Source organism: Nannobrachium achirus (assembly GCF_963921795.1).
Source record: "Nannobrachium achirus genome assembly, chromosome: 8".
NCBI classification, from domain to species: domain Eukaryota; kingdom Metazoa; phylum Chordata; class Actinopteri; order Myctophiformes; family Myctophidae; genus Nannobrachium; species Nannobrachium achirus.
In genome coordinates, this window is record NC_137817.1 from 26,257,525 (window position 1) to 26,273,352 (window position 15,828).

The 15,828-nt window shown below is 40.9% G+C and overlaps 2 protein-coding genes across 3 annotated transcripts in view; one reads left to right on the plus strand and one right to left on the minus strand.

Moving 5' to 3' along the window:
• The window catches only part of wdfy1 (WD repeat and FYVE domain containing 1), a 36,475-nt gene that overhangs the window by 13,120 nt on the left and 7,527 nt on the right, over positions 1 to 15,828 (plus strand). Inside the window, exon 12 of one of the 2 annotated variants that reach the window (XM_080732110.1) lies at positions 43 to 3,128. The exons of the other annotated variant lie outside the window; for it this stretch is intronic. Within the exon in view, the coding sequence (XP_080588236.1) occupies positions 43 to 102 (60 nt within the window). The 3' untranslated portion in view covers positions 103 to 3,128. Of the gene's footprint in view, positions 1 to 42; positions 3,129 to 15,828 lie in introns of those variants that run through there. 2 annotated transcript variants of the gene reach the window in all.
• Positions 6,062 to 14,474, minus strand: dhrs12la (dehydrogenase/reductase 12-like a; the record flags this gene model as incomplete). Its single annotated transcript, XM_080730948.1, has 10 exons — positions 6,062 to 6,177; positions 7,012 to 7,149; positions 7,439 to 7,529; positions 8,911 to 9,015; positions 9,747 to 9,808; positions 10,181 to 10,262; positions 10,929 to 11,024; positions 11,139 to 11,221; positions 11,728 to 11,861; positions 14,419 to 14,474. 10 exons carry the CDS (start codon positions 14,472 to 14,474, stop codon positions 6,062 to 6,064), a joined length of 963 nt encoding a protein of 320 aa, XP_080587074.1.

The following is a 15,828-nucleotide window of genomic DNA, read 5'->3' on the forward strand; positions in this document are numbered from 1 at the left end:
TGAAGTATGAATTGAGCTTTACTGGGCGTTTTCTCTCCACAGATCTGGGATATGACACAGGTGGTTGGCTGTAGCATAGCAACAGGCTTTTCTCCTCGCTGAGAGGCCTCGCCCCTCCTCCGGGATCCCCGCTCTCCACCAACTCTCTGGTGACAGCTGTCTGACTGCAGTTGTCATGGAAACCCCACCATGCGTATATATCCCCTCCCCCTTAATGCCCGGACCCTATCAGCCATGGCCAGGCGGTGTGTGTACTGTATGTGTGTTGGGAGGGGATGGGGGTTAGCCGTGTAAATAGCTTGGCACTTAAATTAAATAGTTAGCCCAACAAAAGAAATTCACTTACTTTATTTCCTCCCAAAATCCACTATTCTGACGACCCAGGAGTCTTATATGAAAGGTTGTAAATGGTTTTGACTCCTGTATTTGATTTGACAGAATCCTAAGCACAATAGTCTGTGTTTGTGTGTGAGTGTTTGTTTGTGTGTGTGGTGTATGTATGCATGCGTGCGTGCGTGCATTTGAGTGTATGTATGTAATATGATTCCTCCAGTGGGAGGAGGACCGTTTACGTATTATAGTTCTGATTTAGTTCCTTTGACATAGGTCAGTTCTTTTTTTTATTTTTATATCCTTGCACTGTAACATTGGGGTTTAAAACGATTGCCAACCCTCTAGTCTTGTAAACAAAGAAGCTTGTCATTGACTCTGCAACTTCACACGCCTAACTACACCCCACTAACTGCAAACTATTCAGTCTTGACTCTTAACACCTACAATAAATGTGCATATTGTGTACAGTAGATGTTGATTGTGCTGACATTCAAGTGTCACTGATCAGCGATCAGTTTTGTTTGTTTAAGTCTTTCTGTCTAACTCTTTCGCTCACTTTGTCTCTTTCACTAGTTGGCCTTAAATCACTCATTTTGTCTCAGGAGTTATTTCATGGTCAGCTTTGATCACTTGGGTTCACTCTTTGTGCCAGCAGTGGTTGGGAGGTAACCATACTGTACCAGCACGCAACAAGTGGCAACCAGCACTCCACGCATCTCAATTAAAATGTCTAAAGACAAATCATTCTCCAAAAGTGCAGGTGTAAGTGTTCTTTCACTTACATTGATATCACTTGACATAGCACTGATGTTGTATATGAGTGGTTCTCAAACTTGTTAATTTCAAGGACCCCCATAACTCTTGAGGGTGTACAAATGAAACCAAATGAGCCCTTACACTCTCTTACAGACCTGTAAGGGTCCATTTGGAACCCTTTCAAGGACAGGGTTCCCTGGAGTCTGGACCACACTGTGAGAACCAGATACTACTCATAGTTGATAGATTAAAACATTGAATCATGTGGATCTCAAGATTCTCATGCAAGACGTGATTCCAATGTGGATCTCTGTCTTCATGTGATGTCAGGCATCTACACTACAGTATGATGTCATGACATCTCTGACGTTTCACTCCAAATTTGGGCAAGGTTCCAGCCCAATCCGTGCCCCATTGACTTCCATTATAAAACCCATCAAAAAAGTATGACGTGAAAAGAAAACAGTGGAGGTACTTCTTTCTATGAACTACTAGCAGTGCTTGGTCCAGCAGTTTGCGAGATTAGCTGCGGACAGACACAGACTGATTAAAACAGTCTGACTCCTGCAGAGCTATGCCATACATTAAATGTGTATTAATAAGTATTATCACCCAGGCATGTGGATCGCAAGAACAATGACACATTCTGGGTGATAAATAGTTTTATCACATTCCCAAAGCATTATTTATTCACAAGATAAAAATGTAATTTGATTACAACTTCAGAGTTACTAAATGCATTAACATTACTGTAAACAAGGAACTATATCCTTTTTTTCATTACAACATTTTAAGTTAATGAATACATTAACATTACTGTAAACAAGAAACTTCTCTGGCCATCGGAGGTGGTGGTGCTGGAATTTCCCAGCAGTGTAGGGAGAGAGTTGGCTGTGGACCGTCAAAGGTAGCCGTTTTCTGCTCTGTTTTCCTTTACAGAGAATTCGACCAAACCGTGTTTGGTGGCGGAATTTTGGTTTGGTTTGGTTATGGTGTGTTCCGTCACTCATGACTCTTAAGCACACATGGTGGCATTTTAGCTGTAGAATTTATACGACTTTAGCTTGTGTTGATTGGTCAGCTGATCGGTAGCCTCGGAAACCCAGGCTTATTTTGGCGATCGGAGGCTGATCGACCACTTGGTCCTTTTATCACACACACACACATTAATATGGCATGGCTTACACTTTGTGGCGCAAATTGGACACGCTTTAAACAAAGGCACTTAGGTACAGAACTGGTACGTATGTTATGTTATGTAGCATTTAATGTGGCCCCAGCTGAATAGCGGTTGAATTGGTTGCTCCAAGTGTTTCCTCTTAAGCCTTAAAGACACCTTTCTTCAATCTTGTCAATGCCCATGGCTGTTACCTCAGTCACTCTTCATTCACTTGAATTGAATCTGCATGTCTTGGTAGATTTGATTCCTTCTTTCCTTGTTTCCCGTCTATACATTTTTCAGCTGTCCCAAGGGTAATGTTTTCTCCACTGCACTGTATTGCACAACATGTGTATGTATTTGAGATGAAAGTAAATGCTTTTTGTAAACTCCATGTTCCTTTTGTGGGAGAGATTCACTTCAGAATGTCTGGATTTGACTCATGTGGTGTCCTTGTAAATACATATTGGGCTAATATGCTTTAGTGTGCAGACTAACGCTTGCCTTATCGTATGTAGGAGGAAGAATGAGCATTATAGCGTTTGGGATTGCTGATTTCAAGACGTCGTCACATTCCAGGTTCCATGTAGTGTGTATTTATATTTGTTGCAATGTATTTATCTAATTAATGATTTACTTGTCTGTGTCCGTCACATAGTCTTCATTCCGACATAAAGCCAGGCATGTCACATAGTATATCCCTGTCATATTCATGCATGTCCCATCCTGGTCCTGTGATGAATTGCACTGTGATTAGCATAATGTTATAAAACAAGGGGTCTTCAACAGGGGGTCCGGGACCCCTAGGGGGTCCTCAGAGTTACTACAGGGGGTCCTTCAAATCTTTGTGTGATAGAAACGTTTTTTCTCCTTTTTTATATTAACCATGTGAACCCTAGTTTCCTTATTCTGAGAACTTTAGCCAAAAATAGCCGATCTACAAGCTCACAACGCCTCGCAGTGCGAGGCGTTGTGAGTTTGTAGATCAGCTATTTTTTGCAAGGAGGTTTGGTGTAGAGGGGGAAAAGAGCAGCCTAAGTACAGAGTGAAAGGTCAAATTTATTAAGTATTGACGGTTCAAGAAGTGGTTAAATATCTGAAAACACAAATTGACATGAATCCAAAATACACTGATGATTGTGCTGTCAAACGATGAAACTATATGGAATCAATGAAAAGGTTGTGGGGGTCCCTGCTTCATCTCTCTCTCTCTCAGCTAAGGTGTCCTTGGCCTGAAAACGTTGAAGACCCCTGTTATAAAATGTGACAGTGTAACATTACTGTACATTCATGGAGATTCTCATAGTGCTATCTATCGTTGTTCCACACCAATGCCATTAGTTAGTCCATTGAAAATGTCTTTGCCTAAAGCAGTGATTACCAACCTGTGGAGTGGACCAGGGACCACTGGTGGGCTGCGAGGGTATTGCAAGTGGGGGCCCCAAATAATTGGCAAAACACAGACTAAAATGATAATATAACATTATGAAAAAATACCTTTAGTACATATTTCTTTCTTCTTTAAAGCCTTGAAAAATGTGTTTTCATATAGTGATACCGATAAATAAGAAGTTGAAGGAGTAGTTCACACAAATAATGACTTCATGGGGTGTGTCATTGATAGACAATAAGTCATTTTTTTGGGGTGAACTACTCATTTAAAGCTTACTACATTAGTTCCATTGATCCAAGCTGGAACACAATTGATCATTAAAATAAATATGTGCATGGAAATGCACGCAGCCCTCCCATCTTCTGATGGGATGGGCGGGCTTCCAAAACGTTTATGATTTTCAAGTGGGCCCTGATCCAGAAAAGGTATCGCTGGTCTAAAGACACCGTCACACAGTCACCAGGGACTTACAGGGTTATTAAAGATGCATTGCTACAGTACAATCAGCATTCAAACCCCAACCTTTCTCTGTTGGTTGACAAGACCTGGAATTCTTGGGTACATTCATTTTCCTTCCCTCCTCATGTGGCAAATTTCACTGTACAACTCGGGGGCGTTAATTTAACTCAGAGTTGAAAATGGAAGAATTTTCACTTAGGATTTTACAATGTTTGAGCTTAGCTCGCCAGTAGATGGACAAGAAGTTATAGGCTGAGTGGGACAGAGCTTGTAATATGGGTTCATTGCTTTGGTTTTGTTTTTGATATGTAATGAAAAGGGTCTTTAATTATTTGTTTTGAGTTAACAGTCCTGTGTGCTTTAGTTTGTGTCTGTCAGTTCATCCAACAATAGGATTGATTGGCCTCATTTTAACGAGAGGCCCAGGCCCACTCCCAGAACTTTGCAAACACAAAGCCTCATTTTTCAAACTCCGAGGTGCACATCTGTAAATCTGTAAACGTGATTTTAATAATTTAGTTGTTTTCTTCTAACTGCTTGTTAAGCAAACTTGCTGTTCCAATTTGTTGCTGTAATTGTATATCTCTAATTGATTTTTTTAAAGACCTTCTGTTGACAACACAGTACTGACTTTAGTCTTTCTGTGACCTTGCTGGTCACAGAGAGGAAAGAACTGATGCTTAATAAAATATATTATGACCTGTTACAAAGACTGTATGTTTCACTGGCTAGAAGGTAATGGCTGTATTACTGTGTTTGTTGCAGTCATTTCCTTCCTCTGCCTCCATTATCATGTCTCATGTTGCACATACAAAGCACAAATACATTCTAAGTATTTTAACCAAGGACAAACATTGCAACAGTTATAGAATCATAACAGAAATACTAGTAAACCCTTGACAAAAAATATTATTCTTTAATTAAGCATGCATTACAGAACATATTAACAACAACACTTGTTACAGTCAGTAAAATCCCTTTTTCTAAGGTGCTGGGCAGATATCACAAGTTCACATATAAATGGTATGTAATCATACAGCGCTTATCCAAAGCACTGTACAATGTGTATAAACATGTCATTGCACACAACATTTGTGAATGGTTTGTAAAACAGTGTATAGTGAGAGCAACTCTCAAGCTTGAGCTCAACCTGTGACATACTTTTAAGTCCAGACAATAGGCCTATACCTGGCACTGGAATTAAACATTTACATAGACGTTAAACATCAGCAATACTGTACTATGTAACGTTACTGTACATTAGACACATGGCAGCAAACAATTAGGTTGAGCCCATAGCTTGCTGTTTGTGTGTACGCATCCTTGAGGGTATGTTGGCAGTGCCTTAAGTCACATCAGATTCCCATCTGATTGACTGTTTCTATAAAGTCACTGAACAGTATGTGAATGTGTGTTCACACTTGCATGCTCTCAGACAAAGAATATGAAATCTAAAACAATTTACAATAGGCATTTAGCAGACGCTTTTAATCCAAAGTGACTTACAATAAGCAGGTAATACATCAATATAATAAGCAAGATAATATGTCAGTACATCAACAGCAATATAACAATGCATAGGAAAAAAGCACAAAACAACACTGTAGCCTAACACGTTTAAGTACAAGCTGACCTCACATATGAATATATTAGTAATAGTAGTCATAAAAAATAAATAAAGTATAACAGTTCCTCATAATCATGTTTATGTAGAAATTATGAATTTCCTTATTAAATCACATTAATGCAATGTTTTTTTGGGAAATGGGTGCAGATCAGGTTCTTACTTGAATAATAAAATCTTTCTATCTTTGATTTTCTTTAATGGTACCAAGGTCATCCCAAGTTGAGATGCCTCTGGGAACCATGCCTTATTGATCAGTGCCGGTTGAGGAAGGGACCGTGTGTGTTCAGGTTTGGTGGTGGTTGTAGGTGTAGTGGTGATGGGTGGGTGTGGTAGTTCAGTGGGGCTGGTTGGTCTTAGCCAGGTCCTCCAACAGTGAAATGAACTTCTGGTCCTCCAGAGGAGAACTACGGCTCCAGGCCAGGGGCAGGTGGGTGGGCACCACCTTCCGGTCTACAGACACACACACACATGGTTTGCGCTTGAAAATGTTGGACCGACCGACTGACAGACGTATAGCATTGTGGTTTTTAACCATAAAATACACTTCCTCAGGGGGATGAGAAACATTTTCCCGCAAGGCAGATTGACACACAATGATAGTAAAGTCTGCACTCACATGCATGCACTTGTGATACATGTGAGGAATATGTATTGACTTAACCTCTTAAACCCTATAGTGCTTTCTTGATCCTTGGCCCCCTGCTTTTTTCCCTCTACACCAAAGCTCTTCACTGAACATAGCCAGTCTACAAACTCATCAGGTAGACAAGCTATTTTTGCTAAATGTTCGCCTATCTTCACAGAATGTTTGACTATTATGAAATGTCCATGGTGGTGGATAAATCTTAAAGCAGAGAAAGACCATGCAAGCAGATTTGCTTCAATGCAGTATTCTAATGTTCTGGTCAGGTGTTTGTTTATGTTGCGTTTTATGTGTGACTTTTCTGTTCCTCTCAATAGGTCACTGAGGACATTTACTAAAGTGTGTGTGGGTGTGTGTGTGTTTATAGGGGCGTGCACTGTACTCTGGCAGTATCTGGCACAGAGCATCCCACTCCAGCTGCAGTGGATGCACGCCAGTCCTCCACAAACAAACACACACACACACACACACACACACACACTTCATTCCCCATCTGACCTACAAATGACAACACTGTATTGAGCTATCTCATCTAGGACATAGTGATGTCCTACCCATTGTTGGATTTCTGAAAGCTCTCAGGTTTGCTCTTACAGATAAGGAAATTGATTTTATTAATTAAGTGTTTTTGCAGTTCCTACCTTGAAAGAAGCTTCCACTGGGATTGGTGGCTGCGGCCTCAGAGATGGCCAGCCACACCACGGTGTCGGCCCCCTGATCTGGGGTACGTAGTTGCTCCCTCATAGACCGATGGAAGTCTGGTATGTTATTGGCCACGACTGGAACTCCAGAGAGAGAGGGGGATAGCAGAGAGAGACAGGGAGAAGAGAGAGAGAGAGACACGGAGAAGAAAGAGACAGGGATATGATATCGAAAGAAGGAAAGAGAGAGAGAGAGAGAGAGAGAGGGAGGGAGGGAGATAAAGAGACAAATGAATCACCCTGGATTACAAAGTAAAATTCACAGTGTTGATTTAAATGTTAAAATGTTAGTTAAAATGGGTCCATAATACATTAATAATAAGTCAGTGTGCATGCATGCATGTGTATGTGTGTGCCTGTGTGGTACCTGGAGTGTCCACCCAGCCAGGGTGCATGACAGAAAACTTGATGGTCGCATGCACCTTGGCTAACTGCTCTATCATCACCACTTGCTGCCTCTGAAACACACACACACACACACACACACACACACACACAAACTGCAGTGGTCGGCAACAGGTGGCCCGTTGGCCAGAACTGGCCCGCCGGTGATAATAGCTGACTGACAGTCCAGGTAGTATATTATGTACAGCAATATCTTTGAATTGATAACCGGGCAGGATGAAGAAATAGTTCCATTTCCATTCTTGGAATGTTATGTTTTCATTGTCAACTTTCCTCTTGAGACATGAAAAACTTGACAAACCAAAGCTGTGTTTCACATGCCTTGAATAATACATTGTTTCTCTCCATTCTAAGGGACCCTGAACCATGAAAGAGCTCTTGTTCGAAAACGAGTATATCTGTCTCCAGATAAAATATTATTTTGAAACTTTTTAATTAAAGTGCCACATTCAAGGATGAGGCCTGCACAAAAACTATTACATTAACATTTCTGTTTGCACCTGTAACATTTGATTCCACATGCTTTTCTATCAATTGTTATACCACACACATATTATTATTATTATTTATTTATTTTTAGATTTGTTTTTGGGCTTTTTATGCCTTTATTTTGATAGGATAGTAGACTGACAGGAAATGGGGAGAGATGGGGAATGACATGTGGCAAAGGTCGTCCGGATCGGGAATCGAACCAGCGACGCCAGCAGGCATCATAGCCTAGTATGTGGTATGCGCCTTGACCACCAGGCCAGCAGGCGCCCCCACATATTAACTTTTATAACAAAATGCGGTAGTTATTATTTTATATAAGGTTGTTTCAAGTTCCAGGTCCTAAATGTGCCAAACTGCGGCCAAACTTACTTGCTGGGCTGGGGGTCAACCCCGTGACCTTCTGAATACCAGGTGGCCTGTCTACCACTAAGCAATACTGTAGCAGCCCCAAGAGAGGATGTCCATAATATCACAAATGGTGCTTAAAGCTGCAATCCATGTTTTTTATTTCTAATTTTTTATCCCACGATTTTGTAACCCATTTTTCACCCAGTGCCAATTGCCTAAGCTGTAATCCTGGGGGCTGCGCTCCCTCTGCCAACCTGGGGAGAGCCCTGAACTCATGCTTCCTTCAGTGCATGAGGAGTGAGCAGGCGTGTTTTACTATATATTATATAATACTAAGACAACTGCGGTGCTTGTAGTTCTCTACCTGCTCTTGATCCTGTGGTCAGCTAGGACCACTACTGGTTGACAAGAGGTTGACATGAAGGTCAAACACACACATTTTCCTCTACCACCAAACAGTTTCTGTCTTTGCTCTGCATAAGAAATGTTGGCACTCACTCAAGTAGGAGACAGTGTTTCTGGGGAGGACATTCAAGTTATGTATTGCAGCTTCAAGTAGTTGTAGCCAGGTAGAAAGCCCATGTCCTTTCTTACCTTATTCTGGGCATAGACCATGGTACCATCATAATTTCCCCTCTCAGACTGCAGGTTGCCTGTCCTCAGCTTCTGAACCAACATGCCCCCGGATGACACCGTGACCTGAACACAGAGGGATGGAGGGAAAGGGAGGAGAGGAAGAACGATGATAGAGGAAATGAGGGTAGGAGAAGACAATTGGATTTTCACTGGAGAACAATGAAAAGAATCCTCAATCGGGATGAACACACTCTTCCAATGTATTCAGGCAGCAGCCTGAATACACTGTGTGGCTCTATGAACATACTGTACAGTACACATTATACCCAGTAATATCCATAGTGCTCAATTAACACAGAGACGTTTATTACCATGTACGGCTTCCGTCTCGGTCTGGCTTAATGATCGCTCTCTTTTTCTCTCTATGTCTCTCTCTTTTTGTGATGTAAATGGTTTTGCTACCTTATCATTGATTTGATAGTGGACATTTTGAACATAATCCCTCTGTGAACCTGCTCCCCTGCTTCTGGCTTCGCCACTAGTTCTAATTATTCTATGACAATGCGTTCCAAACGTTTTGTGCCCAGGGCAGACCAAAGGGCAAGTCAAAAGCTCAAGGCACATACAAGTACAGTACATATTCATATTTGTGCAAAATAACCTATTTAACACATTTTATCACACTTATCTCTCTGTCAATTTACTAATGCCAAATAAAATGTTTGTAAATGAGTGTAAACAAAGTACTGATATAGTTGATGAAAAATATATGTTGTATAATTTTGCAATAATAATGTGTGCTTGTCACACCAAAACCATTGCTGTATGGTACAATATTGATTTGAGAGACTCACCACTCTGGGATCTGTGCTCTTCTCCAGCAGTGGAATAAGGCTCTTGGTGAGAATATACACTCCTAAAAAAAAAAGAACAGGCCAAATGAACACTTTCATAATTCTCTGCTCGCTTTTTCCTAACTATTTCTGCACCTTCCTGGCCCTTCTTTCTCATAACAGTTTTAACTGGGTTACTTTTAAAGTTTAGGTTATTCAATGTTGTACTTTGGAAAGAGACAGTGAGGACAGGAGGCGGAAAATCAGGACATTATGATTATAATTTATAACTTTATCTGATACTTCCTACTTTACCCACTTTCAACCTGATGCCCTGTTTTGGGCATGTCATTCTAGTTTATGTACTATAGAAACATTGATGTGGATTGATCTGATACCCAGGCAGCATGCAGTCTGATTTCTCATATACCACAATCATTGTCTTACTCACTCACCCAGGACATTGATGGCAAAGCTCTTCTCCAGCCCCTCCACGTTCACCTCCCTCTGGCTCATGATGCAGCCAGCGTTATTGATCTGCAGGCAGTACAACTCGTTAAGGTACCAATTATCACAATTAATCGCAAATAGTAATCAAAGATGGGTAGGCTGTGCTGTCATCCAAAAACGACAACCTTATTGTGTAAAGCACAAGGCCTACTTCTGAAGGACTAGTTTTTGTCAGACCTTCAGGCTGTTGAACAGGCACTGGGCGATGTCTCTATGTCAGTCTTGGTGACATAGGCCGTCACACAGGCATTACCACTTCATGTATATGACTCTTACATGCACAAAAGACTGCTATATACTGTTTATCTGCTACTATGTGATATCTTACTTCCACAAGAGACTGATATTCTGTCTCATTTCTGTGTCAAACATTTTAGCACACACCTTATATATTCAATATTGTTGTGCTGTTATCTGACTGTTTATTTTGTTTTGTTTCTTTCTCTATTCGTCTGACTATGTTTGTAACTGCAAAGCACTAGGAGCTTTATGGGAAATAATAATCTGTGAACACTCTTTTACACCTATAAACTTGTGGTGTGACAATACACTTGAAATTGACGGAGTTGACAGAGGCCATGAGAAGTGGAAACTCTCAGGATATGTGGGCATGAACGGATTAATACACATTTACAGTTTCGATAATCCTTACGATATCAATATTATTGTGGGAAACAGACTGGTGGTTCTCACCAGCACATTGAGGCTTTTGTACTTCCTCTTGAAGCCCTCGGCGAACTCCCAGACCTTCCGGGTCTCAGTTAAGTCAAGGATGTGCACGTAGATCTCCTGCAACGGCACAAGACTTTAGAATGAATGCAATCTGTAACCATAGCAGCAAAGGCAGTTACCGTAGTGACACTATTTTCTGCTTTAATTATAGAAACATGAGTCATACTGTACTTTGTTCCCTGTCTCCTTGACTATGTCGGCCCTGGCCTCCTCAGCCTTGTCCTTGTTCCTGCACACCATATGGATGGTTCCACCTGTGGAGAAGGAAGGGGTGAAAATGGAATATGAAGAAGAAGAAAAATAAACAGAGATGTCCAATGTTTGGTTATGACCGGACAAATGTGTCGACAACATCACTGCAATGTCCCTGTTCTGGTTCTGTCCTGACTCTGAGACCTGTGTCGCATGACCTTCCTTCTCTATACCCTCAGCTTCCTGTCTCTCAACAGTGGTATAGAATATAGAACAGGGTATAGAATTATTTTCCTCTGTATTGGGAAATGAATACAAAAAATATATACCTTTTTGTATAGTTTTATATATTGCGTTACTATATTAATGTGTGGTTACAAAATCTCAAGGCACACCTGAACTTGTCTCATACTGTAGCACACCAGTGTGCCCCTGCCACCATTTGTGGACCACCGCTGTACACACTACTACCTATCGAAATAAATGAATAAAATAAGAAAGAAATTCCTACGAAAAAATCCTAAAAACGTTGATTCTATAGTGATCCAGAGTTCAGGGTGGTGTGTACCTTTCTTAGCGATGGCCATGGCCGTGGCTTTCCCAATACCACTGTTGGCTCCTGTTATCATGAAGGAGCGACCTGCCACGGACACCTCCAGGTCCTTCTCAACAAACCTCTTGGAGGACGACAGAAAGCCATTCCTGCAAAACACACAAACATACACACACACAGAGTCGTGATATTGAAATGTTAGAATGTTGGAACATTTCGTTTGGCTGGGGAACCCCCGGAACCATCCATCAAGGATCCCTGAACCCCACTTTGGAAACAAACCACTCGCTTGTAGGGGGCTGAAATGAAAATAGGATGCTTCTCTCTTTCTCTGTGTGTATCTGTATCAATGTGTTTGTGTACGTGATGACAGAGACACAGACACGCAGTCAGAGCAGTCAGGTCAACCGGGGGCACTGATTGTCACTTCAGTTTTACTGTAAAGACCTGATGAGGCCAGGGTGTGTGTGTGTGTGTGTGTGTGTGTGTGTGTGTGTGTGTGTGTGTGTGTGTGTGTGTGTGTGTGTGTGTGTGTGTGCGCGCGCGTGCGTGTGCGTGTGAGTGCACGCTTGTGAGAGAGAGGCAGCGACATTATGGACCTCAATCCCTCCCATTGTCCTGAGCGCACCATTGTTAAGGCAGCAGGCAGCATGGGATGAAGGGGCGCATGGTGCCGCCGTGCTTAGCGAGTTCTGCTGGGGCTAAATGGTGGCTCTGTTCATGCGGTGTCATGCAGGGAGCACATTAGCACAGGGTCAGCGCGGGTAGTGAGACTCGCTGCTATCTGGGAGGAAAAACAACACTGAACAAAAGGGAGAAGATGTGAAACAAGCACAAACACACCTCTTCACAAGGCTTGGCTTGGTTTTCACTGTTGTGGAAGCACTTTGCATTTGATTGATATAATAGGAGCCCCACTGTGATTATATGAGAGACTGGGGGCCTCACAGAGCACCTGTTCAGTTACTTTATAGGTCTGATACAGAAATCAATCATGAAACAAGTCATTAATCAATCACAACCATATTGTTTCTGTTCAACTGCCCAGATATGGAAATTAGCTATAGCTAAATCTGGTACGAAGAATTCTCTTTGCTTGAGTATGTTTGCAAGCTGTGACCATAGGTCACAGTTTCCTATGAAACTTAGATCTCCATATATGGAGCTGACCTCTACATGTGATTCCCAGATGATGCCCTGTTAGGGCAATCACTCTAATAGAATTCCCTTTTATGGACATCAATATTAAGCCCATATCTGGGAATGCCCATACAATAGAATCCCTTTTATGGACATCAATATTAAGCCCATATCTGGGAATGCCCATACAATAGAATCCCTTTTATGCCCATCAATATTAAGCCCATATCTGGGAATGCCCATACAATAGAATCCCTTTTATGCCCATCAATATTAAGCCCATATCTGGGAATGCCCAAATATGGACATATTGTGTCAGTCTAACCAGTGTAGTTGACAAGACACGAGGCACCCTTGCAAGTTAATTCCGTCCTTGTTCCTTTTATGCCCATATATGGCGATCCCTGTCCCGATGTCATCAATATTAAGCGCATATCTGGGAATGCCCATATTTGGCAATGCCCATATACAGTATGGACGCTGCATATAATGGCCAAGACAGAATTAATTTGCAAATCAAGACTGCTGACTCATCACCTAGATTTCCATATATGGAGCTGGTCAATACCTCTACAGCTGACCTCACGGACTCCATATATGGATATAGCTGACCTGTTCTGACATCACAGTAATGACTCGACCAGCTCAGCAGAAGGGTATACATGTAAAAGCAGCCATGTGCAAGCGCCCATGTGCGCGCGCACCCATGTGCGCGACCTCGCTGCTTCTCTTCTTAAATGGCCTATTCATTCAGACATCAAGCAGTCAGATTCAATTAATTATTCTATTCTATTCTATTCTATTCTATTCTATTTTTGCATTTATAAAGTTATTTTTGTATTTTGTATCTAGGGACGTACAATATAAATCGAATGTATTATTATCGTCATCATCATCATCATTAGACATTTCAACCATCACATCATTTTAATAATAGACCGATCATCTGTCAGAAATAAATGGATTTTGATTAAACCATGATTGATTGAGTGATGGATTTAGACCATAAAATAATGGTAAAATAAGTAAATGCTCATTCATCACAACTTATCTGAACCAAATCATCCTGACATTGCTCAATATGTTTATCTATAGCAGCTTTTCATTTTAGATTTAATAAAGATAAAGTATGAATGCATATATAAGATATTTTCACCTAATACATCACTAAGCTGATTATTTGATCACTAAAATTACAATACATTTTCTGTCTATTATTTGATTAAATATTTACCCCTTCCTCAAAATAACCAAAAGATGATTTACTTATAATAGCCATGACTTCTGTTATCTTTCTTACATTTTCATAGATGCCGAAATGTAGACATTAGTGCAAAATCATTGAATTTTCCCTTTAACACAAAGTTGAAATGGGCATCTTTGATGTGCACATTAATATCCATGAACCCTTTATACTTAGTAAAACAGACCTGAGTTGCACTGTACCTGGTACTTGGATTCTTTTTTTCCCTCTATACCAAATGTATCTCTTTCTTTTTACAAATATTCCCCCATGAATAGGGATGCTGGAGTTCAAGCAGCCTACAGGACAGAACAGACACTTACCTGGTGAATTCAGTGACTCCTTTGAGGAACCAGGCGGAGTTGCGGTACAGAGACATGCTTTATCCTCACAGGATCTTGGTCAACGGGGTGAGCTCTCCTCCCGGCTTTAATACAGACCAGTACCACGTGTAACCAAGGGATTGGAATGAATTTACATAGGTGGATGACACACTTCCAGAGGCCACCAAGCGGCCAGACAGAGGGCTGAATGTGTTATGGCTAGCCACAATAGATGCTATACAGTGTATAAAGGTCATCAGGGTGACTCAACTCATTTCAACTTTGAGCATACAGTTAAAAAGCACAATGCTTTCCTATACCTTCAATGGGATGAATTATTGTATAGCCAGGCTTACTTCTGGGCTTGTTTCACACATGTTGAAGCACATCATAGGCTATATAATAATAATAATAGTATTATATTATAACACGACACCGATGATGTGTACAAGGTCAAATGGTGGGGAAAGTACTAAAAAAAATTACTTAAATAAAAGGATCAATATTGCAACTTAGAAATACTTTTGTTACATTTGAAAGTCTGTTATTCAAAATGTACTTGAGTAAAAGTATAAAAGTATTGGCATCAAAATGTACTTGTACACCAAAAGTAAGAGCACCCAATGTGCAGAATGTCCCATTTCACAAGTTTTCAAATGATAAATGTATAAAAATCTTTTGAAAATAGCAGATATACAAGCTCACAACGCATCACACCACGATGCGATGAGCTTGTAGATCTATATGTTTTGTAATAATAATCAAAATCAACCAAGTAACTATAACTAAAGTTATGAAATAAATGTTGTGGAGTAAAGATACAATATTTGGCCTACTGGTCCAGGCGCATACCACATAGGCTCTGATGCCTTGACAGCGTGTTGCAGGTTCGAATCCCGACGACCTTTGCTGTGTGTCACTCCCCATCTCTCTCCCCATGTCCTGTCAGTCTACTGTCCTATCAATAAAGGCATAAAAGATCCAAAACAAATCTTAAAACATTGAAATACTTCAAGAGGTGGTGCCATAGCTTTGTACTTTTTCTATTTTGTATGTGTCTATGGAGTTAACATACTCCAATAGACCCCCAGGTGTGTTTATATGCAAATATCTCTTCCCTGTGTATTTTTGGTTTCTTCCTGAAAGCTGAAAACCTCTGAGTCAAAAGGGCCAATTGAAATACATCGCTTTAATGACAATATGACATCATAAAATCATCCCCCCCCCCCTTTTTATCATACAGAAACACTGTGGGTGTGGCTCACCGCCCACCTGAAAACCAGGTATACTTAATGAATAGGTGGGTGTGGCCAATCTGGCCACATTATAACATAACAAATAACATAATTTTAACACTTTCTGTACTCTTTTTTGGGGGGAAGGGGGCTGGTGATCATGGTACCCTGTCTT